Genomic DNA, 24,981 nt, shown 5'->3' with positions numbered 1-24,981 from the left:
TTTCTACCGTTGTACCATTCGTCGGCATCATTTGATTTTGAAGTTAAAAGCTTATTGGTGAGTTTAAAATAATAAAAATAAAATATTGGTAATTAAAATTGTGTTGCTTCTAATTACTAAAAGTGTTTAAGAATTTTTGCCAACCACATTTATTTGGTATATCCAAGGAGGTAACTTGATATGAAAATATTATTTTCATCAAAGTTTGTCAAAAAAGGCTGTAAAATAGTGGAGTAGGAAAAATGTGTGTATTTGTTCTGATTTTTTTTGTGAAGCATGAACACTTCATTAACTTTTTTATATATAATATTATATTTGAGTGAGGGTTTTTTTCAAATTCTTGGTATTACGAGTTTCTCAGTACTCAATCATCACAATATTTAAAAATGACTTGGCAGCACTATTTCGTAGTTATTTTCGAAAAATCGACGACGTCTTCGCCGAAGTTTGCGGTGTTGCACGACGTGGCATGACGTTTCTGATATACAATTGTCAAATTTGTTTTCTAGTGAAAGCAGTGCTGGTTTGTAACATTTTAACTAGGCATTTCTTCTAAAACAGCTAATATTCCTTTAATTTTGAACAAACGCCAATAAACATGTCTCGTAATCTTGTTACCATATTCATTGTGTGCCTTTGCTGGAGTGCTGTTCTTGCTACCGCCTGCAATAACGCCGTAGTTAGTCCTGTAACTTCATTCAGCACTCAAGATGCTACAATACTTACACAAGTAGCTCATGTTGGTGAATTCTCACTAAAGTGCTCAAACAATGTACAACCAAACCTTTTTGCTGAGTTTGCTTGTGGAAAAATTGTACCAGTCGCAAAGGTTGGCGACGATAAATATCAAGTAAGTTTGCTGCTTTTAAAAATTGTAGTCTGGAATAAGTAGCAGTTGTGATGTGGCACATTTCATATATTATTGCAGGTTAGCTGGACACAGGAAATCAAAAAGAGCAGTGGTGGTAAAGTTGTTGTGCGTTTGTTCGATGAGGAGGGCTACGCCAACGTACGCAAGGCGCAACGAGATGGTGACAAAGTGGCAAATGTAGAATCGCTTATTGATATTACCATTGCTACTAAGGGAGCCTACAAAGGTCCATGGGTAAAAGCCGAGTTGGTAGCTGCCTTGGCTGTTGGCGGTATTGCTTACTTTGCTTTCACAACAAAGAGCAAAGTGCAGGGTTAAAGGAAAGTAGCGATATAAGCGATTCAATCTCGCTTGTTGAGATTCATATATATTGAATGAAATTCATTCAACCTTTTTGAGAAACTTCCGATCTAGAGATTACTTATGGCAGTTTTGTACCATCTTGCATCTGAATTAATTTAATTTTTATGTACAATTCTGGAGAAACCCATTCGATATATAGATAAAGAAGTGCGAAAATAAATGAAAACAACCAAATTTTTGATGGCTCAAATTCTTTGGTACAATAGTGGTAAAAAATATTTAGGCCTGCGTATAATTCAGGCCGGACTTCTTGTTCAATGTTTGTTGGCTTAGATTTTCTGCTACAATGTGTATAGACTAGACTGTTTTGTCCATATGAGCAGGCGCTTATTTTTGTAAAATTTTATTTTGTCATTATTTGTATTAATGATTTTTTAGATATAGGATACGGTACACTAGACAGGGCTAGTATATTGGGGCGGCAGCCCTTGGTCGGGAAAACCCCGAGTCATTCCGGTAACCTAGAACCGGCTGCCATGGGAATGGTAGACCCTTACCACCTTCTTAAGCTCCCGACCTCCGAATGCCGTTATCGGAGTCCAACCACCACCTATTGCAGACGAAGAGCTCCAGCTTCCCCGAGAGTCCCGCGTAACATTGGCACAATTACGTTCTGGATACTGTAGCAGGTTAAACTCCTACCTATCCAGAATCGACCCCGACATACTAAACATATGTCCAGCATGTCAAGGCAACCACCTTTTCACATGCCCCATCAAACCCACTCATCTAACACCTCTCTCCCTCTGGACCCAACCCGTCGAAACAGCTAGTTTCCTGGTCCTACCGTTAGATGAGCTAGACGAAGACGACCGGTAATTACACTACACTGACAGGGCGAAGATACTGCTACAACAACAACAACAACATTTTGTAGATATAGACTCGCTTGTACTACACTCACCAACTATACGTATCTTTAGTATATTTTGACGTACGTTTTGACGATACGATTTTGTTGATCAACCTACAATTTCATTTCCATCCAAACTCGAATCCTCGTTCACACGAACTTCATTTCTCGTAAATCTTACGGTTCAATCTTTAATTCATTATTTTCCACAATTTGAGAAGCTGCAGAAACTGGCAAGAGGAGAAGACGTTTTGGCACCTTCTGTATCAAATTTATCCTAGATTTATCATTTTAAGTAGGCAAATTTAAATGAATTGGAAGGTATCAGTATTGCGGAAATCAGGTATCGACTAAATTTTTTCAAAAGTACATACTGGTACGCGGCATGGGCTATGAGCCGGACTGTGTCCCATAGTGGGCAACCGCTTCAGCCTAACCTAACCTAGGAAGTGGACCAGCAACAGTCGAGTATATATCATATTACCGCAGCCATATATAGCCGGCGCAAGGCTTAACTTAAAATGAAAATTGGTTTATTTCTAGCCATGTTATTGAGATTCGATCGCGCACTGGCAATGGGCATTGAACAAATTTATCGCACAATAATTTTTATTAATCCTTTTAAAATTATTTTTACACAGGTATACATATACATAGATAAATATCCCATCTTCAGTTTCAATATCTGTAAATTTTATTAAGAAACCATTCAAATTAAAATTAAAATTACCTTAAAATTTATTCTGAGTATCTTTCATTATATATGTATTTACATTTTACTACATAAGGGGGACTAATTTGTACGCATCTAGTTACCATTCATGGTACCATCTTCATCGGATGAAATATCAATCATGCTCTCCACACGCGATGGTGACATCACATACACGAAGTGTTCAGTTGGTCCTGTATCGGTAACCGGATTATTGGGTATAATGGTAGCACCGTCCGGTGGGGAGGGCGAAGAATCCATGCTACAAAATTTTCCGCCGTGGGAATCGTCATTTTGTGGCATACCCCCACATTCATTCACATTTTCTAGCTCCAATTCGATGTCGCTGACAATGCGCATACACCGCATTTTTGCGAGTGACTGGAATTTGGTTGGCATGGCGCGCACCATACGTGCCAAGCTAAGGAAAAATAATGTATTAGCATCCAAATCGCGATTGGCTTGCAATATCGCTGAGATATCAACTTCTGCACGATCACTTGTTTTACGTGTTTTCGCTGGTGGTGGGTGGCTGCAGCTATTAGAGTTATTATTGTTGGTACTGTTGTTATTCGCAGTTGGCTGCGTTGCGCTGAAGCTCAGATTGATGGCTGCCGTTTGTGGTGATGGTTGAACACGACGTATCTTCGATATGAGTGGTGGATTGACACGTGTTGAACTGGCGGTAGTTGTTGCTGGCGATGTTATATTATGGAAGAGACCTATAGTGGGGGCGCTCAATTCCTTCTTGAATGTATCTGCCGAAGCAAACAACTGTGGCTCGATAATGAGACAACCGACACTGCTGGCTGCGCTATTGGCCGGCATCAGCGTCGCAGGTTTTGGTACATTCGCTAATGGCGGCAAGGGAAATATTTGTGCCGGTGGCATATTTGTTGGACCCATAGTTGAAATGGGGCCTAAAAGTGGTTTGTTCATCGTTGGTACTGGTGGCAATTGTACAGTCGGTAACGATGGCACGGGCAAAACAAGTGTGCCGGTTGTTGCACTTACAGCTGGAGCACCGCTGCAGTTGGTAAGAGCTGCAACGGAGGCAGCTGTGGCAGCAATATTATTGCTGGGGGCAATGCAACTAATAGCTGCCGAATTGTTGGGCGAGAAAGCAGCAGCCGATGGTGCAGGAATTGAAACTACAGCTGAGGGTGGAAAAAGAGCGGGAGTTTGATTGGGGATCGATGGTACGGCTGTGACCGTAGTGTTGGTAATCGCAGCACATACAGCCGGTGGAATGGTGGATACGGATATAGGCGTTGGCGCCGGGACTGTTGTACTAGTGGGCATTGTAGATGTGGCATTAAATTTTAAATCGTCATCCGAAGAAGAATTTGTAGCGGCTTTAGTTAATACTTGAAAGCCGAAATCACACTCTGTGTCCTCAGTATCTTCATTAGTTTTGTGACTGTTGCTGCTGTTCGAGTTACCGTTCGAATGCCTGTAAGAGTGGCCAATGGCCAAAATGCTAGATTGGTTTTAATGCATTGAGATAGGACATTTTAACAATAACTATACCTGCCAGGTCCCTGATAAGGTTTTAGAAAATCCATATGGTCGGCATGGGCCCAATACTGATATTTTTTCGATGTTTTCGTGCCGATGCGAAAAGAACGCAAATATTTGGTATAGCTGTCGCGTAGATTCTTCCATTTTCGTTTGGATGCATCTGTGAATGGAAAAAATAGTAACGGTTAGAATAAATTATGTAAATTTTTTGAAGATTCTGTAGAAGTTATAAGCTATTGTATTTTATATCTATATTTTTAAATTTTTTTTAATTTTATTTATTTTATACAAATGTATATGTATACATATAAATACATACATATGTACATGTACATATATATACATACATGCATACACTGAAGGAAACTCACAAAATCCCACCGTTCGAAGGGCTATTTTAAAAGCACCACATCTGCGGCAAAAATTACAAAAAAAAACCTTTGAACAAATTTCACAAAGGATGCCCCATCGATTTTGCAAGGGACCACATGGCTTGGAGTTCTATAACAAATAACGATCCCGTTGAATGGAAAAAGTAGTATTTAGTGACGAAACTAAGTTCAATCTGGACGGATATAATTACTATTTCCTTGACTTAAGAAAGGAGGAAGGTACTTGAGTCAACATCACCGCCGTGAAGGTGGTGTTATGGTATGGGGAGCAATATCGTAATATGGCGCGTTCGAATTGAAAATCGAAGACTACAAAATAACGGGAAACAGCTATAAAGCTCTGTTGTAATCTTTTCCCGAGATTTAGGAAACATTTGGATTTATTAATTGGATCTTTCAACAGGATAATGCACCTGTACACAATTCAAGCGTGGTCAAAACTTGAATTAACGTCCCCAAACGTTGAAACATTAGCGTGACCACCGTATTCCTCAGATCTGAACATTACTGAAAATCGATGGAGATGGCTTGCTCGTAAGTTTATGTGAATGGGCAAAAATTTGAAGACCAAAATGCTTTAATTTGAATCATTAAAACGGTCTAGTGTGAAATTTTATTAGGTTATCTGGAGAATTCGTACAAATCCATTAATAAGTATAGTATTTACAAAGTAATTTGTAAACGAAGTGGCAGCACAAACTATTAAGCTTTAAATAATAAACGTAAAAAAACCAAATTTTCTATATTTATTATTATTTTTTCTTATTTGGTTAGTGCCTCTATTCAAGTGAACCAATAAATGAAGCACAATATTCCAACTGCTACGTAATACCGTTAGATGAAATAATATTATATTTTGATGCATGTTTATTTTCGAGCAAGGTACAGTCTTAACTCGAATTATCAGTTAACCTTGGGTTACTAGATCAAATACGGTTGCTTTAATAACCATTTTATTCCATAAAAACTATTGCTTCTAATCAAATGATACAGCCCGTCTAACCCATAAGAAATGATAACAAAAGTTCTATGTCATCTTTGGGGCTTAGAAATAAAATTTAAAAATATCACTTTTTTTATTATACATTAGTGAACATTTTAAGGTATTGTACTTTTAAGTAGTTAGGGGTAGTCAGAATTTTCAAAAAATTAGATTCTTTTTTGCATTTTCTAAAGTATAATATCTTAAAAATATTGTGTGAATATTTGAAGTGAATCCGACAAATACTTTTCGAGTTATTCTACAATTAACAAAGGGCGCTCCGGAGCCGATAGCAAAACTTTAAATGCGTTTTTCTCAAAACTATGTTTTTTGAACTGGTGATCAATGTAACTTAAAACCTGCTTGGTAGATTTCAATAAAATGTATACTGCTTTTGAAAAACATAAAAAGCTCGTGCCCGTTCGAAGGATTTTCTTTTCAAAAATTTCGATTTTTTTTAACCAGTTATGTAAATGTCGATTTTTCTCGAAAATCTGAAAAATACTTCCTGAGGCCGCCAATTTGTTAATTTGGAAAAAAAAGCTTTGATCAAGCACAAGATTATCTATTAATACAATAAATTTCTCTTGTCCGATTGATTTTAGATGAATCTCCACGGACTTGTGATGATCACCGCAAGGGACTTCTGGAGAAACGGGTTCCACACACAAAGCGATAACTTTTACAATTATCAATTTTTTTTTTTTTTTTTTTGAAATTTTGCTAACGTCAAGTCGAGACATGCTGTATTAATGATATGTTTTTATTTTTGTAAAATAAAGCAATTGGCTAGCAAAAAAACAAAATTGTAAATCATAAAAAAAAAAAATAATTGTTGAAAGTCATGATTTTTTCGGGCTACCCTTACTACCCTAACCCCGTAATAAACACATAAGAAATGTGATAAACTAAAAACTCGCATTTTACGGGCAATCGTTTCTGTTGAAAATATTCAGTTTATTACCGTTTAGACAATTATCCCATCAATTATTATACTATTATAAAATATCCCTAACGAGCGATCGGCTTGTTTATGCATACATACGAAGGCAGGCAAGGCATCCTCTGCAAAGACGTACGCTTTCGTGTCACCAAAATGAACGTTTTTTTCGTTTTAACGTTAGTAATTATATTTTATTTGTTGTTTGAAACGAAATTCTTCTGTAAAGTTATTTTTACTCGTTAAAGGAACGAAATGTTTTCATTATGTTTACTGTGCATCTCTGATAACACCAATAAACAATGGAATCAAGCTTTCAATAAATTTTCGCCCTAAAGCTACGCTTGAACAGCAAAATGTAATGTACTCTATACATAGTGCATACACATATGCATTCATCCACAAATTCTGAGCTCTGTTGATCATACTCCCAGGGCTAGTCTGCGCCCAGCTATTCAGTCTTTTCTCAGTGTTCCAGTAGTTGTGAAGTAAGAATTACGGGTGTGCTTGTTTTCATTTAAGTGAAAATTGAAATGTACATATTTCGTATTGTATTTTGATTTTCGCATTGAATGAGTCCCTGAGCATTAGCAGCAGTTGTCTGATGTTGAGAATTATCGGTCACCGCTACTGTGCTTTTCCACATACCGATTCCAGAAGGTATTTTATTGGCGTTCAAAATTTGCGCAGATAGTGCACTACAAATGAAATATGCAGATACGACCACTCATCTTTACATACATATGCATGTGAAAACTCCGGTCCACGTATACACGATATATATGTATGTACATGTGCATTGGAATTATCTATACTTTTTTGTTGTATATAAATATGAATATCGTATATATTTGCACAACGTTGTAACGTCTCCATATCCGGCCAAGCTTTTCCCAAAAGTGCTCCTCTACTGGGTATCAAACGTCGACGACTTTGAGTGGAAGTGGTTACACCCTAATGATCTATTTCATGTTTATACAGTTTTTGATTTTTCACATTTCACATTTTTAAGTGACAGAGGCACATTTATGAGCGGACAATAGTTGCGCAGATAAAAATTGTATCTGGTGAATTCCCGTAGTAGTTAAAAATAATAAGATTTTCGACGCTATTTTTTTTTTTTTTAATAATTTATTTATTACTGTGTGTGCGTGTGTTTTTGATTATACCAACATAACTTTGAATTAACAACTATCATAGTATTGTGGCAACTATGTATCATTGTATGCATTTTTTTATTGTATACATATACACTGTGTTCACAATAATAGCAGCGCGACATATTGCAACATTTTTACTATATATTTTTTATAATTTTTTTTTTAATAAATTAATATACTTAATTAATATACTTAAAGAATTTTTTTTAATTAATTAAATTAATAATTTTTTTTTAAATAAATTTTATTATATGTATATAAAGGGTTTTCCAATGACAGATGTTATTTTGAATAGCAGGTATTATATATTTCGAGAGATGATTAACGATTTTTTATGGGCGGAATTGGATGGTATTGATCTGGACAACGTTTATTTTCAACAAGACGGCGCTACGTGCCACACAAGCAACGAAACCATTGATCTTTTACGGGAAAAGTTTCCGGACTAGGTTATCTCTCGAAGAGGTTATCACAATTGGCCACCGAGATCTTGTGATTTAACACCTTGTGACTTTTTTCTTTGGGGCCACGTGAAAGAGAAGGTCTACGCAAGCAGCCCAGGGTTGATTCAAGACCTCAAAGATGGAATTCGTGAGGTTATCGAGGACATAGGGCAGCCACTTTGCAATTCGGTTATGGAAAATTTCATGAAAAGGATATTTTCCTGTAAGCGTGGTCGTGGTGGTCATTTGCCTGATGTTATTTTCCACTATTAACGACATAACTTCCTCTTTATAATGAAGTAAATATCCGATCATTTATATTAAATATAGCATTTTTCTTTGAATATCAAAATAACACCTCTTATTAAAAACCCGTTATATATTTTTAGTTTTTTTATACATATATTTGTTTTGTTGTTCGTTGTACATATGTTTTTTTTTATTAAAATTTTATTGTATATAGGTATACCTATATATCTTTTTTATACATATATTTTTTATTAAAATATAGTTCATGTTACAAGAAAAATCATTGACTAAAATTTTTTAATTAATAAAATTAAGAATTTTTTTTAAACAAATTTTATTATATATATATTTTTTTTTTTATTTAATTTTTTTGTATATTTCTTTTATTCGAATTCTTTTTTATATACATATATCTGTTTTTATACATAAATTTTTATTAAAATATAGTGCATTTTACAAAAAAAAAATTTATGCGACTCAAATGTCAAGCTTTGTACAAAATTTGAATAAATCCAAAAATTCTCATCAAGATTTCAAACTTTTTATTACAATAACAATTTGGAGATAAATATTTGGTATGCAGCTCTATAGCCAATTCAAATTTGGTATTGTGCCGGTTTAAAACGACTAAAACTTCGCGTGATTTTTGTTAAAGTTTTTTGCTGACGATTTTATGCATTTTCTTCTATAAAACCAATGCTCGAATATTGATTTATATGGAGAAAGCACACAAGACCACCCGCAAAAGAAACTGTCGAAAATCAACGCAATTTTTGAGACATTTCAAACTTGCACTACAAAATTATATATAAAAACTGCATAACCAGAATTTTTCTAAAGTTTGAAATTTTTGTGTGAATTTCTTGAATTTTTTTTACATTTTGTACAAAGTTTCAAACTTTTTGTTATATGCTTTTTGTTGTCATATGAACTATGTTTTCGTAAAAATTAAAAAACTTAAATACAAAATAAATAAATACATAGTCACACATTTGCGAATTGTCGCGCTGCTATCATTTTGAGCTCAGTTGTTCGTATGAATTTGTGCAAGTGCTTGTTTGCGGTCATAAATAAAGCTTTTCATTGCTATTGTTTACGTTCAGCGATTGAATACCGGCATTTAAATTATGCAAACTTTAGGTCTGTTCGTTAACATTTCAAGGGGCAAATTTTCAAAGGCTTATTCCCATTCGAAGGAAGTTTAACTCACTTGAGCTCTTGTTTGTGCATTCTCATTTCGAGTGCTTGTTTCCACTGCGTACGTGTATTTGTAACTTGCGTATTATTGGAAAAATTTTCATGGCATTTGTGCTAAAAGAAGCGGACACCTATTGTTTTAAATTTTGTAATACTTTTACAATACATTGGTAATGCATTACAATTGATGATCCAGGGAAATTGACCATTCGTTCCATTGGACCGTATCAACCAATTATGTATATAAAATTCTATTTTGGCGTTATGAAGAGCGTCGATCGAGATATTGCACAGAAGAAAGTTTGCATTAGTTGGATGCCAGCTCCTTGATCGACCTTGACCTCGAGACCTCAAACTTGTCACACAATTCCCGTAATAGCTTAAATTGGCACAGAGCAGCTTTAGTTTACAGAAGAGGGCACTTGTCGACGAAAGTGAAGCGAGCTCAAATTGGAAGGTATGTCGTACAAAAAATATATCGATTTTGCCAAATTTTTCATAAACTTAATATAGCAAGATAAAATTTATTTTCAGTGAACAAAACATCGTTTTTCAATGCAGCTACTTTTTCAGTTAGGTTAGGTATAGCTGGCTAATCTAAATAGATCTCACAGTCCATGGTTTTACCAGTGTTGTTGGACATAATTCGTGATACATGTCTTGGCGAGTTTTAATACGCAGTTTAATTTTTTGTCAGCCATATCCTTCAGAGATGAAGAGTATACCGATCCCAGGCAGTTGTAACGAGTGCTGCTTAAAACAAGGCAGTAACAAAGGCGGTGTTCTAACGTATCCCTTTCTTCTTCGCAAAAATTACACGCGTGGCTCTAGACCAATTCCATTTTAGCCGCGTAATGTGGAGTAAGACAATGTCCCGTCAGTACTCCAACCAGTAGTTTACATTGCTTCCTTGGGAGTGATAAAATAAAGTTGGTTGTTTACATTGCAAGTTCGTACTGTTATTTTGGCAATATTGTAGGAAGTCGAGGCTTCTTATATAGGCTGTGTTTTCAGTTAGTTTCTCGTTCTTCCATCTTCAAAACTGAGAGTGAGGGATATATGTTTGACGCACTCATCCTAGGCAAGCGGGTGCCTGCCTTAGCAAACTCGTCAACTCCTTCACAATTCCCTCTATTCCTTTGTGCCCTGGTACCCAGTAAATTGTGAACTGTCTATTCTCGCAGAGCTCTTCCATTTGGAAACTACAGTGTTGCACGCATTTCGAGCTAGTCCTTACAGCATTACAGTTACAACTTTTTGAGAAAATTTGGTGGCTTTAATATTTTTTTTTTTATTTCGATACCTCGAAAACTAAACGAGGTATTTAAAAATTGATTTTCTTTATTTGTACTTTTTGATGTGCATATCTTTTCGAATTCTGTTAGAATTCGCTGTCAAAGTATGATAATACTTCGAAACATTACAATAATTTTCCTACTTGGAAGTTCTGTAAAGTAAAATTTTAATTATCAAAATTGTGCAAATTATCCTCACTTATACAGTTGAGATCACCTAATTAAGTCACTTTATCTTTTACAATATGTGCAATATTTTTCATGTAATTTTTTTTTTTTTTAAATATAGTTCATTGTATAACAAAAAAAGTATAAATCAAAGATCCGAGCTTAGGGCCGAATTTGCTTACAATTTGCTGTGCCTATAATTCTAAACCGCGGCGTGTAACATTTGAAGAAACTGCGTAAATAACAATCCTCTAGTAACAACTATTACAATATTTTTATGCTTTCAAATCGATATACACACAAATTACAGGTAGCACCCTTCCATTAAAACATATGACACTACGTATGTATGTGTGTATGTGCAATACATGCGCGTACATTTATGGCATGTAGATACATATTCATATATGTATGTATGTTTTTTATGTAGGTTTGTAACCTGGTGTTACTTACGAAAACCATTAAAAGAAAGAAGTGGTAGTTTTTCATGTCAACTAGAATATATTTTCCCTCCAACACATTCACCCAAAAAAAATTCTGAATTGGTATACTTTTCACAAAAAATAAAAATAATTTTGTTTTCTTAAAACAATATTTTTGTTTTCCGGTATTTCATATATGGTATTTCACCTAATTTTTATTTGTATGTATGATTTCCACTTTGTTTTGTTATCTTCAGTTGCGTTGACTTTGCCGCTTCATTGATTGATAAAATTTTCCGCGAAAATATTCGCGCTTACATTATCAGATGTTTCTTATCACACTTTTCACGCTGTTTTCTCCCATTAAGAACTTGTTATTATTGCCTTTACCAACGAGCGTATACGAGTATTTATGTAGAGGGAATATATGTAAATCTACAGAGTTATCGCGTCGACTTGCATTACTACTTGTAAGTACGCGAATGTTTGAAATCATGAATATTTGCTGGAAAAGTGTATGTACATTATATTTTGTTTTATATACGAAAACGTATGTGCATACACACATATTTACATACACATATTCATACGCATATGTGTAGAGAAACAAATACAATAGAATAAATGCTAGGGTGGTCCATCGTTATATGGTGAAATATTTATTTGCATACATATTCACAAAATTTCTGTTGCGTTCAACTTCGGCCAAAAAAAAAGCCAAACATTTTAGTAAATGTGTTTGTCCAAAAAGTGTTCAAACTTTTAGTTTTTGTGAAATTTTTTAATGCTGGTATCAAAACACACTTTTTTTGTTTAAATTGCTTTGACATATCATCTGCTCCTCCATCGAGTGTGACAAGTGACAATTGTCAGCTGTATACCGGAGACGGTGTCACTTGCAGGATAAAAATGCTGATAAGCTTTTATATTACAATATAAAATTATTCAACTATGGAAATTAAACAATTATTTTTATGGTATAATGTCATTGTGTAAAGAATTGAAAGCAATTGAATCCATACAGTTTTTTATTTTTTCAGTAGACAGAATGTATTGAAGTAGTGTTAACTTTACTTCACAGCTAATATTGGGTAAGGGAATAAGTTTCCGTCCATTTTTAGCCAAAGTTACGAATTATTTAAACAATTAAATAATACATGCTATTATGTGAAGTATGTGCCATTGGAAGCTACAACTTTACTCCATATTTTAGGCAGCATACGGATTCCTCTGACGAAAAATTCGATTTATTGATCCATTCATTAATCCAGTTTGCGATGCTCTCGTAAGAAGTGAACCGCTCTGCAATAAGGGCTGACTGCATTGATCGGAACAGTTGGTAATCCGAGGGTGTAATGTCTAGGGGATATTGCGGGTTGGGCAAGATTTCCCAATTCAGTCCCTCTAAATATTTCTGGATCGGTTAAGCAAGGTGTGGCCTCGTGTTGTCGTGCAGCAAAATCAGTTTGTCATGTCTACCGTCCCATTCCGGCCACTTTTCTTTGAGCTCGATTCAAACGCATTAGCTGCAGTCGGTAACGATCGCCAGTGATGGTTTAAGGGTTTCATAATAGATGACATCCTTCTGATCCCACCAGATGCACAACATAACCTTTAAAGCATAAATATTTTTTTTCGAAGTCGATGGACCTGGTTCACCTGGCAGGGTCCAACATTTTCGACCCTTAGGGTTATCATAATAGAAAACAGAAAACCTTTTCTTTTCTGCCGTTCAAGAAGCATCTCACACGTCACCAAACGTTTCTCGATATACCTCTCCTTCAATTGATGTGGCACCCAGTTACCTGCTTTCTGGACTCTTCCCATCGCGTGCAAACGCTTAGCGACGGTTGAACTGTCAACATCCAACTCTTTAAACATATCATCAAGGGTTCGAGGTTCCACATGCGTCTTCATCCAATAATTGTTGTAGTTGAGTATCTTCGAAATTTTTCGGTGCCCCTTCAAGATCATTATCACTCACGTCGAAATTGCCACTTTGGGAGCGTCGAAACCACTCCTTGCAAGCTGTATTTGATGAGGAGTGATTACCGTAAATATTGATCAATGTAGGTGACGTTTCAGCTGCATTTTTCATTAAAAGGTAATAATGCATGACTTCCTGCAAATGCTGTTTTTTCGGGACGAATGTAGACATTTTTGACGTCAGATAAAAAATGATCTTTACGCTTCAAATGAATGTCAACTACTGCGATCGAGACCTCACACATACACCTTCAAATCACCAGTATATTACTAGAGCGAACACAAAAATAGTATCGGCAGTGACACCTCTTTTACGAGGGCGGAAACTTATTCCCATACCAATATAAGCAGCCTTTATTGGGTGCTTAGCCAAGCTCCTCCTCCATTTGTGTTGTGCACCTTGCGTTGCGCCATAAAAGATAGAGCTACAGTTTCATGCCACCTCCGATCAGCAGATGGTTTTTTATAAATACATTTTTTTTTTGTTTTTTAGTAATATGGCTTTATAACAGTGGTCGGTAAAGCTTACTCTTGCGAGCAATGCATTCATTAATACGCTCTTTGAATCACTTGTGGTTCAGACAAACCATAGAAAACCAGACAGCAACGAATCAACATAAGCAGCATCTGTGCTGATCATTTTCTTGTGCCACTGTGGATGTGAGAAAAAAATATTCCAGTTGCGTCCGGTGTAATGCAATGTCTCATGTACCACATATCTACTAAATATCAAAGGAATAATTTGTTCCACGAAGATTTTCACAAATTTCAGGGCGTAGAAAGGAATAATTTTTTATAGAGAAGAAAAATATTTGTCTTCTAAAGTTTATGGAACGGATTTTCAGGTAGAAGAATATGCTAAAAAAGGCATTAGAGAGACAAATTTCAATGAAAATGACGTGAAATTCAATGAAGTGATATAATGTAAAGTTTTTAAGAAGAATTTGAGTTGTTTTATTTATTTCAATGAGTGTAAAATTTGGTGCCACTTATTTTGCCGTCACTTTCAATTTTGAATTCAATTTCAGTTCCAGAAGTAAGAATTTGGAAATCTAATGGAACCATATCCAGTAAGGTTATTTGCAGAAGCGATTTCGACACGAATTTTTGAAGTATTCTATTGAATAATCATTTTGGCTGAGAAAATTGAAGTGTGCAAGAGCTGCAAGTGGAAAACAAGTACCCCCATTTTTAGAATTTAGGAAAATCTATCTGTGTACAGAAAAGTTATTTGTTTTTTTTTTATTTGCTTCCTTTCTTTAACAGCAGCAGCTATTTAAAATTTAAAATTTTTTGATCTTCCTGACTTTTTCCCAACAATATGTTTATTAACATATGTACGTTTTCTTCAACTTCGGTAAAGAATAGCACTTTTTTATATAAAAATGTAAAATAAAAGCACAATTCGTGAAGAAAAAACTTTTTGTAATGAATTGTGTCGTCACCGTGCAGCGCCATTACTCTGCGCTCACCAGCATACTCTCAATGCCCCTTTTGCTGACCCCTGTAGTACTATTACCAGATGATTAATATATTTTCCCCCCACGAAATATTTCCAGGTACATATAGTGTGTACTTGCATATGAAAATAAAATTGTCGAAGTGAAATAAGTAGCGCACCTTAATGTTCACCAATTTGTGCAAACAAATATACTTATGTGTGTGGTTTCTCCTTCATGTAAAAATATGCCATCACATCCCATGAATCCCCCGAACACACAAAGAACGAACGCGCAAAGTGGTGGTAGCACATAAGAACGTGAGAGCCAGCTAACAGTAGAATGCGCAGAATCGTGAGTAATGCTATTGATATGCATTTGCTTACAGGGTGTTTGAGTGGGCTGCAGTCGCGCCGTGTCAATAATTTTTTGTTGTCAAAATGCGACTTTGCGACGGCGCAACTCGTTTCAAGCAGGAGATTTTTAGATGTAAAAATTGAGAGTTAAAACGACAAATACAGGGTATGGGGCAACCCCAACAATAATTTGAAGCACAAAAACTAGGAGTAAACGCTAAGTAGTTTTGCAGTTAGAAAAAAAAATATTACAAAAAGTGTAGGCATACATACATATGTATGTATTGTCAATCAAGAATTGACAGCTGGCTAAACGCTTAGAAACGTGTATGCTCCGTTGTTAGTCCGTGCATGCGAAATACATACATACAAACATTTGGCCCACCGATGTTGGGAGCAGCCCTGTACACCCGCTACCTTTCTTTGGCTTAAATTTACTCTCTTCATCTCTGTCATACGTGCTCTGTGTTTAACTTTTGTCTCACAATTGTAGGGAAAACAATACCTATACTCACGCTCTCGCATTAACCCACCCACCCTGCTGCACCCAAGCGACCAAACGTCCGCTCGCAACACAACTACTACGAGTATTTTCGTACAGAGCGTGTGGAAGGTTTGGCGTTCGCATTTGTTGGCCTATGTTTTGTGCGCTGCTTTAGTGTTTCGTTTGTTTTGCTGCGAGTTGCATGCCTGTTTTCTCCTTATCCCTGCATCTACTCTTCCCCCCACCAACTACTATATGCATTATGATGAGGAACTCGTCAGAGGATATGTCGTTGTCGTGTATTGGTACACACTACTTACATACATACTAACTAACATATGTATGCATACATATTTCCATGTACTTAACGATTTTGTTCTTATGTGAGCTCAGAGAAAATCCAGTATGTTGTATGTATGTATGTACATATGTACACTGTGTCAGTGGGCAGATAGACGTACGACCAGACATATATATTTACACCTAAAACATATTAACAAAAGTTAGCTTACACTCGGCTGCGTTTTTATGTTTATATGTATGTAATGTATGTATGTATGCATACATTTTCTGTTCTTGCGAGGCAAAGCTTGGAAAAGGAATACACGAATACACGGTTATTAAAATCAGCAAAGTTTTCATTCTCCTCACTTTCTGCACTTCTGGATCTTCATTACTATATTTATCATTTTGATTTTTATACCCGAGCACAATTAGTGCACTGGAACATGGTGCAAATTGAAATCTATATTTTAGCTTACAAATATGTATAAGATCTAATATGTATGTATGTACATACATACATATGTATACGTGAAGAAGTCCTACACCACCCATTAAAGAGTGTAAGCGCCAATAAACCGTACCCAAAAAAATTGTCTTCGAAATAATACTCTAAGTAGCTGGATTACATTATATACAAACATATATGTATGTATATATAATTGGCGCGTACACTCTTTTTTGGGTGTTTGGCCGAGCTCCTCCTCCTATTTGTGGTGTGCGTCTTGATGTTGTTCCACAAATGGAGGGATCTACAGTTTCAAGCCGACTCCGAACGGCAGATATTTTTTATGAGGAGCTTTTTCATGGCAGAAATACACTCGGAGGTTTGCCATTGCCTTCCGAGGGGCGACCGCTATTAGAAAAATGTTTTTTTTCTTAATTTTTGGTGTGGTCGGTGAATTCCAAGTGGTAGTCACGCACCAACTCATTCGGCTACGGCGGCCACTAATAAATTGTACCCTAAATCCAAGTTTAAAGTGGCTTAAAGTGCTCGTTCATTTTTGATAATTTCTTCTTCCAATAAAATTTATAATTTTCTCCGTATAAACAAATGTCCATTTGTCCATTTGAAGTTTTTGTTATTGAATGAACTTTATTTTTATAAAACAAATAAAAAAAATTTAAATTAAAAAATAAAAAAGTAAATAGTCAAACCTTGTCAATATGTAGTGCTTTTATAATACTTTTTGGGGCGTATAGGTAGGTATGCATGTTAGGTAGTCTCTGTTAAGTAAACTCTTGTACATTTTCACATGTCGAACAAGCTATTGTGCGATCATTAGGTGCATTCGATTCGCCAAGCGTTAGCAAGTGACGAATAAATGAAGTAACTTGAATAAATACTGGAAAGGAGCTGCTAAAAATTACATTTGTTTGGAAGCACTTAATGAGTATTAGTAAGGTCGCGATCACATATGTAGATTAACTTTAGTTGCTTCAACTCGTTACTTTCTTCTATTCGCCATTTCCGCGCTCGCTATCAGTATGCTCGATTAACTTAACGAAAAATTTGCATGGGAAAGCAACATCAATGTTATTGAGCAAAATTCGCCGCTAGCGAGTATGGCTGTAGCTCATTAGACTGGGATAACTCACTCTTGTACAAGCACATGTAATTTAAGGCCGCTCTATTCCCGCGTTACCAACTTATGTTCATTTATACCAGTTGCTTCATCTATTAGTCACTTGCTAACTCTTGGCGAAAAGAAGAGGCCTACTTTTACTGTATACACCCTTTGTGTTCTGATTCTTTTCAATGTTGTTGTTGACTGTACACTACAATCGAACAACTGCAAGGTGTGTGAACACGACGGGAACATCAAAAGAGAATTCGCAAAGTTGAAACAAAAAAAAGTTTCCCTGTATGAACGTGGTCTAATGAAACTTGTCAGGTATCAGGAAAGAGAGTTGGCAGCATTGAAAATAGTGAGTTATACCAGTTCTATAAAGTAAAAGCATACTCGCAGGCGGCGAATCATGCCAGGTAACTTTGTTGTTCCTTTCAAATGCACATTTTTCGTCAAGTGAGCAGAGAAATGGCGAAGTTACCTATTGTTTAAAGTGACCGTGATAGCTGACCACTTAGTAGTTAATTAAACCATAAAGATATTTATTTCGTCATGTGATATATTTGGCCAAGTTTCGAGATAAGCCGGAGTGTTTAGCACACAAAAAGGAAAATCTGCTTAAATTTGATATAAGAGATAAGGCTAAGCAATGCTTAAAAAATCTTAGAGAACATGCGCTGGGTTTATCAAGTTCGGTGCCGCTCGAACTGGTATCCACGTAAATGTTCATTTTAAGTTTTTGTTTTTTGTTTTTATTCGATTTTCTTCTATTGTATTTACGCCGAAACATACATACATATGTATTTATAATAAATATGATTTATAAGTTCTCAGTGTTCACCTACCAACAGACAGGCCAATCTCCTCTGCAATCTGCGACCAAACCTTCATTTTCACTTCGACATTTTTATAATCGGGATTGTGTGTATTATAAACAACATCATACTTCTTAACGATATCGATGAATTCGGTTGTGTTGTCGGATGTTGTGGACGATTCACTAGCACCTCGCGGAGTTTTCATGTTTGAGTGCTCAATTTTTGTTTGTTGTTTGCAATTAAGAAAATAATGTATGCTTCTTTAATTTATTCGCCTTTCGTAACGATTATCAGCGTTTTTGTTTTGATTACCAGTCGGCCATTACCGCTACTTCTCCACTATTCGGTTATTTATGTTATTGTCTGTCGTAAAGTTCATCGGGTTTGTTATGCACACAGTTAATGTATTTTTTTTTTATTGTTTATTAATTGTTTGGATACGCGAACGTCCGATCAGCAGAAGGAACAAGTGACAATGCGTTTCACACACTCACACACATACACACTTGATACCGCGCACCTCCTTCGCACTTTGCGTTTATCGGATAGTTTGCAATTAGGCGTTATTAGCGTGCATACGCAATATATTTACATGCATATACAGATACACATGCATATGTGTATATGCACAAATTCAGGTATACATATGTGTTTGTATATGGTTATAGTTGGATTTGATGGTCTTCACGGCACGCAGAGACCACAGCCAGTAAGTATCGATTGCTCGACGGTGGCAAGACAGCAAGCACAGTGGCAATACTCGGAATGCCTGCCGACTGGTTGACGGACAATGGCAATGGCAACGGCAACGGCAGCGGTGCTCCGGCGCTGATTATAACCAAGAGTAGCAAAGGCAATTGCTGTGACTATGGCAGCTGTGGCACACCAATAATAATAACACCAACAACAGCGCTTAAATGTATGTATATGGATGTATGTATGTTAGTATGTTTCACAGTGTTTCAGTGTTCACTTATGTACAGGCAAACGTAGATACATATGTACATACTTAAACTCCAAACGATCTGTCGGGTATGTATTTACTAGATATAGCCGAACAACACTGCTTTTATATCACTGTTATAGACGTACATACATATGTGCACACGCGTATATTTATATGTCACATAATACACATGTATACATACATGTCAATGCACACATCGGCCCGTGTATACATACACAATATATGTACACTGTATTACTAAGCGCTCCCGTTTATTGTACCGCACTTGGCAGCCAGCGGACTGAATGTTGTGTGAATTTATCCGTACAGATGCGACCGCTCCGACAAAAGTTGGACACTTGAATGAGCTGAGCGCACGTACAACCACCGCGCAACGGTTCGACAGACACGAGCAGAGTAGAGACACAGACGGCACAGTGAACAAAAAAAACAGTAACAAACAAAAACAGCAGCGGCGGCGACAGCGGCAACGACAACGACAGCAGAAGGCAGGCAGCCAGAGTAACAACAACAGCAATGCTAGCACCGATGCCAATGACGACAAAAAGGCGGCCGCCAGCAACACCAACAGCCACAACCTCACCATCACTATTACCATCAGCCACCGTCGCAGCTGCAGCTGCAGCACCAGTACCACCACCACCAACAGCAGCGCCATTGCCAGCAGCAGCAGCGTCAACAACAAAAGCGCGACAGTATGTCGGTCGGTGGCAGTGGAAAGCGGGCAAACAGGCAGCAGGCAAGTAGCGATTGGAATAGCAGCAGCGCATTCCTAATAACAGCAACAACAAGAATAAGTGTATTGTGGCTAAGGCTGTTACTGTTGATGATGATGGTGATGATGATGATGATGACTATGATGACGATGATGGTAACGGCAATGGCAGCACCACATCAACCTTCGCAATAGCACAGGTGAAGATGGTGGCATATGCTCATGGCGTTACTGAGGATATTTAAGCTGATGTTGCAATGCAGTGGCGTAGGCGCTTCACTGTAGAACGATTTACGCACTTCTTAATAAAGGCGAACATCAGGAGCTGTATTCAATGGCAGCGGTATCAGCGACAGCAGCAATAGGACAGGCAAAATCATTAAACGCACGACGAGTGCTAATATTCACTAATATATATTCACACATATATGTATGTATGCGCCTGCATAAAAACAGAAATGTATGTGCTTACGTACATACATACATATATAAAAGTGAGGAGAACAGAGAACAGAGGAAAAACATCAACGCAGCAGCGCATACATTGGAAGTACGCGAACGACGCAACTCTATCACGTTCGTTTCAATTGCCTACACTTTGTTGCGCGCTACACAATGCGTCCGCCTCCACAAAACACAACATAAAGCGCCAGCACACCCAATTGCCGCCACCAACCATGCACTCATTCGCTCGTTCGCTCATCAACGACATTCAACAACGGACACAGCAGCAAGCGACGGTAGCGACGCTGCGCAGCTAACCATTTATTCGATCGGCCGTCGAGCCAAAGCAAACGACGACCCCATACAGCAAGCACTAAACTCAACTAACAAATCGCCCGACCAAAGCTAGCACGCTTTACCGCCCCTACCGCTTTTCTTCGCGTCAACGTGAGCTCCCTTTAATGCGTGGCTGTTGGTTGTGCGCCAGCTAAAGGCAGCCCAGCCACAGCTACAACCATAGCCGGGCAAAGCACTGCACAGCAAGGCACGGCGCGGCAGGGCAAAACAAGCAGGCAGGCAGGCGAGCCATCATGTTCAGTTTCCCCACGTGCCGCCCGCTGTTGGCCGCAGGCTGGCGTAGCAGTAAGTGTAAGGCGCACAGTGAACTTACAAATAAACTTACATACTTACATACATACATACATATGTGTATGTATATATATATTTATGTAGATAGATATGCATGTTCGCATGTATACCGTCGATTCGCGCAACTTCGCTTCGTAGCTGTTGTGGCTGCCGTTTTGTTGCTTTTTTTGTTATTGTTATTGCCGTCATTGTCGTCGTCAAACGTCCCCCATCACCCAGTATCAACGCCAGCGCCACACTTTTCTACTCTTTGTATTCTGCGCCCACCACTCCACTCTTCGTCGCATCACGTCACGCCATCCCACCACCACTTCACACCATAGTGCTGTTCAACACATCGCATCCCTCCCTGTAGCACTAGCCGCCGAGCTGCGTTTTTTCATTTACCATGGGTATGAGTGCATACAAACATACATACACACATATTTACTAACATACGCGCATATAGTTTTGCTGTTGCTGTATGCGCGCGCCTTTCGCTTCCTACTGCCGGTCGACCGAACGGCCGACCACCAACCAACCAGCCAGCAGTCCGGCCGGCCAACCGACCAACCAAGCGACCCTCCAATCGACCGACCAAACGACTGCTGATTACACTTACCGTGGACTCGTAGTCGTCGTCGTCGCCGTCGTTGTCGTCATCATCGTGAAAACAGTCAGCCAGGCATTCAAGTAAGGAGGCTAGGCAGCTTTTACTGCTGCGACGGCAATGGCAATGGTGTGGCGTTGGCGATGGCTGTTGCTACTGCTGCTGTTGTTGCCACCGACGTACGTACGTACGTATGGATGTATGTATGTTTGGTCAAGCACGTCAGGCAGTGCGCTGATTCGCGGCACAGCTCAGCTATGGAGTTTTATACTGTGTCGGTTTTGCCATTACTTTGTTGTTGTCTGCACTTGCCTGTGATGCAGACTTTCAGCGAGCAGCAGTCCATCGTCCCCATCAGCAAACGCCATAACACTGCCGTTGCCCGATTCGCGGTATTGAACGCTATGGTCATCACGACCGGCTTGCTGATATACCCAAACAAATCGGTACACATGTGAAAATGCATACAAATATGAAATTTCGCCTTGCTACCGCTTGTATGCATACAACTAAAAGTTTTATTTGCTTAGAGCAGTAAGTTCATAACTTATTGGAGTCGTCCCTAGGTACAGACCTTTGTGCGCTGATGCTGTTTTCTTTTTTTTTCAGTGGTAGATCGTTTACAGCATATCTCTAAACGTATTACGTAAGTCGGCACGCGCAAGCGCACATAATTATTTCGTAATATTTTGATACTGGGTAGTATTCAGCTAATTTACAATTATCCTTGTTGGTCAGACGCTTCGGTAGCGAACACTTTTTCCTCCTATAATTATGGCGCATTCAGCGATCTTTAGTTCTGCCCATGCAACGCCAAGAGCACTCTTGCCTTGCTATCACTGCCCGATTGTAACTTTGCGCCATTGAGCTGTTGAACCTTGAGACCACCACCGCCTGTTTATGCCATTGCGACTCTTCTGCGTTGCGTTGCGTTATGCGTGATATTTTTAGTTGCTGTTACTGCTTTTGGTTTGGATTGGTGTTTATTCCTTTTATTGTTTCTTCCCTTTATTTTTCTTTTTATTTCGCTTTTTCACTTTTCGCCTGCTATCCTCCATCACATCAACAACAAATACCTTATGTGCTGTTGTCCAGCTCAACGATGTCGTATAGTTGCCGCCATTACTTTCGTCCACCCGTTTTCGCTTATCGCCAGTGTCGTTCGCTCTAAACACAAAAAACTTGTCGTCGTCCGACCGTACCTACATTTTGCTTCTACCGCCCTCTTTCAGGTGTCATGCCGTTCGCTATTCGACTCATTTGAGTTTTGTTGTTCATATTGGTTTTGGATTTTCTACGTTGGTAGCTACACTCAACGCCGTCGAATTCTCATTACCATCACCACCACCAAACATCCATCCATCCATCCATCGATTCGAGCGTTGTTCTGGTCGCTGTCCGCCGCTGTACTACTATTTTAAATCTCCTGTACTATCCATGTAGCCTCTTTTTATTTTAATCTCTTTACGCCGTTGCCTCCCATACTATCCGATATACAAAAGCTCGCGCGCGCATATATATACGCGCTCACACATTCGCATGCCGCTTGCTTTCCTCTCGCCTACCGAACGATTTTCACCCGCTTCACCACAGCCAGCCCCAATATTGTCTCAGCACGGCACGGCACAGCACAGCATACCAGCGCTCACGCTTGTGCGCACACTTCACCTCTGCGTGCCTGCTGGCGGTGCCTGTACTTTGCTGTGCTGCCAGTGAATGGCTCCACTATGCTATACTGAACTATGTCGTATCTGCCGTTGCTTGGATGCTAACGTTGTTTGGCAGTCGCCAAACTGTGCCTTTTCACTTGTGTATGCGCGCGTGTGTATGCAGTGGCCTGATTGTGTTGCTTTTTACTGCTTTTTGTGCATTGGATTCCGCACGTCCCATCGCGGCGCCTACACAAACGCGTGTATGTATTCGTCCCGCGCCGACCCCTACCAACATCAGCTGTGCATAGCCCATCACTTTGCGGCTGTATCGTCATCATCTTCATACTCCTAAACGGCACCGCCATCGCCGCTGCTTTCCAGGCTCCTGGAGTCATTGCTACGTTTATTGTTTCCCTCCCTTGTTTTTCTTGCTGTTCAGGCCGTATTGCGCTTCACCGCGAACAAAAGCGGCTGTCAGGCGGTGAGGTGGTGAGAGCGACCGCTAGTAGCGCTTGGAAAATATCAAAAGCAAAAACAACAAAGAACAACCACAACGCTGTTATAACAAAATAACAAAAAAAGAAAAACCAAGAACAACATAGAGTATTACAAAAACAACGCAGCAACTATAGCGAGGGGAGCAACGAGTGAATAAAAGCAAAAGCGACTTACAAAAATAGCAACAAAACAACGCAAAAACGACAGGAAAAAAGCAAAGACAACAACTAAACGCTAACGTATGTATGCATATCCACACATACATATGTACACGTGTATACATACGGGAATCTATATGTGTTCCTAAGCTGAGTCTGCATGTTACGCCGAATCAACTGACGTTGCTGCTTGTCGTCGGCCGTCGGTCGTCAGTCGTCACAAAACATCGTTTGCGCCTTCGTTGCCGTAGATGTTTTTGTTTAGCCGCCGTTCTCGTTGTCGTTGAAATGGTTAGCTGTGCAGGCAGTGGCATGACGCGACAATGATGATTTTAGCCTACCTACTAGTTACTCGGTCGGTTGGTCGGCCGGTCGGTCTGTCGGCTGGTTTGTTTGTAATTGCTATTGCTGTTGTTGCCCTGGTTGATTTTGTTGTTTGCATGCCAAGCGGGCTTCTGTTGTCACTGCCCCAACACACGCCGCAGTGTGCTCTGTTTTACCAGCGTCACTGTTGCTGCTGCCGATACAGCCACCGCCAGCGCCACCGCCATGGCCACCATTACCAGCAACTACACACACTGGGAGCTCTTTCCCCCCAATGCGGCCTCCGTCAGTGCTGTACATGTTGTTGCTCTGTGCTGCAGCTAATGTCACCGCTTTTGTTTTTCTTGTTTTTGTTCAAACGGCGAATGGTCGCTCGCATGCTCGTTTGCTTACAGCGCTTCTGCGTGTTTCTTCTTCATTTTTGTTTGATTTTGTTTTTGCCACCAATCGATAAAAGCAAAACGTCGCTGGAGTGCTGCAAT

At 38.6% G+C, this 24,981-nt stretch overlaps 4 protein-coding genes across 11 annotated transcripts in view; 3 read left to right on the top strand and 1 right to left on the bottom strand.

The window, feature by feature from the left end:
* Positions 1–24,981, top strand: part of LOC128868792 (cyclic GMP-AMP synthase-like receptor 1) — a 46,017-nt gene continuing 21,036 nt past the window's right edge. Inside the window, exons 1-2 of one of the 7 annotated variants that reach the window (XM_054111304.1) lie at positions 7,087–7,294; positions 9,880–10,140. The gene's annotated coding sequence lies outside the window, so the exon portion shown is untranslated. Of the gene's footprint in view, positions 58–7,085; positions 7,419–9,879; positions 10,141–19,333; positions 19,424–24,981 lie in introns of those variants that run through there. The other 6 variants (XM_054111303.1, XM_054111306.1, XM_054111307.1 and 3 more) reach the window with 6 other exon arrangements.
* Positions 458–1,408, top strand: LOC128868794 (translocon-associated protein subunit delta). The gene is made up of 2 exons (XM_054111308.1): positions 458–850; positions 929–1,408. Exons 1-2 carry the CDS (start codon positions 599–601, stop codon positions 1,187–1,189), a joined length of 513 nt encoding a protein of 170 aa, XP_053967283.1. The 5' UTR covers positions 458–598; the 3' UTR covers positions 1,190–1,408.
* On the bottom strand, positions 2,759–19,259 carry LOC128868791 (mucin-2). Of its 2 annotated transcripts, none has more exons than XM_054111299.1 (3): positions 18,532–19,259; positions 4,330–4,480; positions 2,759–4,252 (listed from the first exon to the last, which is right to left on the bottom strand). In XM_054111299.1, the coding sequence occupies exons 1-3, from the start codon at positions 18,707–18,709 to the stop codon at positions 2,896–2,898; spliced, it is 1,686 nt and encodes a 561-aa protein (XP_053967274.1). In that variant the 5' UTR covers positions 18,710–19,259; the 3' UTR covers positions 2,759–2,895. The 2 variants fall into 2 exon arrangements, with proteins under 2 accessions (XP_053967274.1, XP_053967275.1); XM_054111300.1 differs by lacking the exon at positions 18,532–19,259 and adding an exon at positions 11,777–12,150.
* On the top strand, positions 19,270–20,431 carry LOC128867018 (protein ecdysoneless homolog). The gene is made up of 3 exons (XM_054108110.1): positions 19,270–19,357; positions 19,781–20,210; positions 20,254–20,431. Exons 1-3 carry the CDS (start codon positions 19,270–19,272, stop codon positions 20,429–20,431), a joined length of 696 nt encoding a protein of 231 aa, XP_053964085.1.

This window comes from Anastrepha ludens, chromosome 6 (assembly GCF_028408465.1).
Source record: "Anastrepha ludens isolate Willacy chromosome 6, idAnaLude1.1, whole genome shotgun sequence".
NCBI lineage: Eukaryota > Metazoa > Arthropoda > Insecta > Diptera > Tephritidae > Anastrepha > Anastrepha ludens.
This window is presented reverse-complemented; position numbering and strand designations above follow the sequence as displayed.

Bases quoted from the DNA above. Each gene is read 5' to 3' on its own strand.
- LOC128868794 (XM_054111308.1), top strand. From the start codon at position 599: ATGTCTCGTAATCTTGTTACCATATTCATTGTGTGCCTTTGCTGGAGT. The intron at 851-928 runs GTAAGTTTGCTG...ATATTATTGCAG, and splicing joins TTGGCGACGATAAATATCAA to GTTAGCTGGACACAGGAAAT.
- LOC128868791 (XM_054111299.1), bottom strand. From the start codon at position 18,709: ATGAAAACTCCGCGAGGTGCTAGTGAATCGTCCACAACATCCGACAAC. The intron at 4,481-18,531 runs GTAGGTGAACAC...TTCCATTCACAG, and splicing joins GGAGATTGGCCTGTCTGTTG to ATGCATCCAAACGAAAATGG. The intron at 4,253-4,329 runs GTATAGTTATTG...CCACTCTTACAG, and splicing joins CCTTATCAGGGACCTGGCAG to GCATTCGAACGGTAACTCGA.
- LOC128867018 (XM_054108110.1), top strand. From the start codon at position 19,270: ATGCCTGCCGACTGGTTGACGGACAATGGCAATGGCAACGGCAACGGC. The intron at 19,358-19,780 runs GCAATTGCTGTG...TTATCCGTACAG, and splicing joins TATAACCAAGAGTAGCAAAG to ATGCGACCGCTCCGACAAAA. The intron at 20,211-20,253 runs GCAAGTAGCGAT...TCCTAATAACAG, and splicing joins AGCGGGCAAACAGGCAGCAG to CAACAACAAGAATAAGTGTA.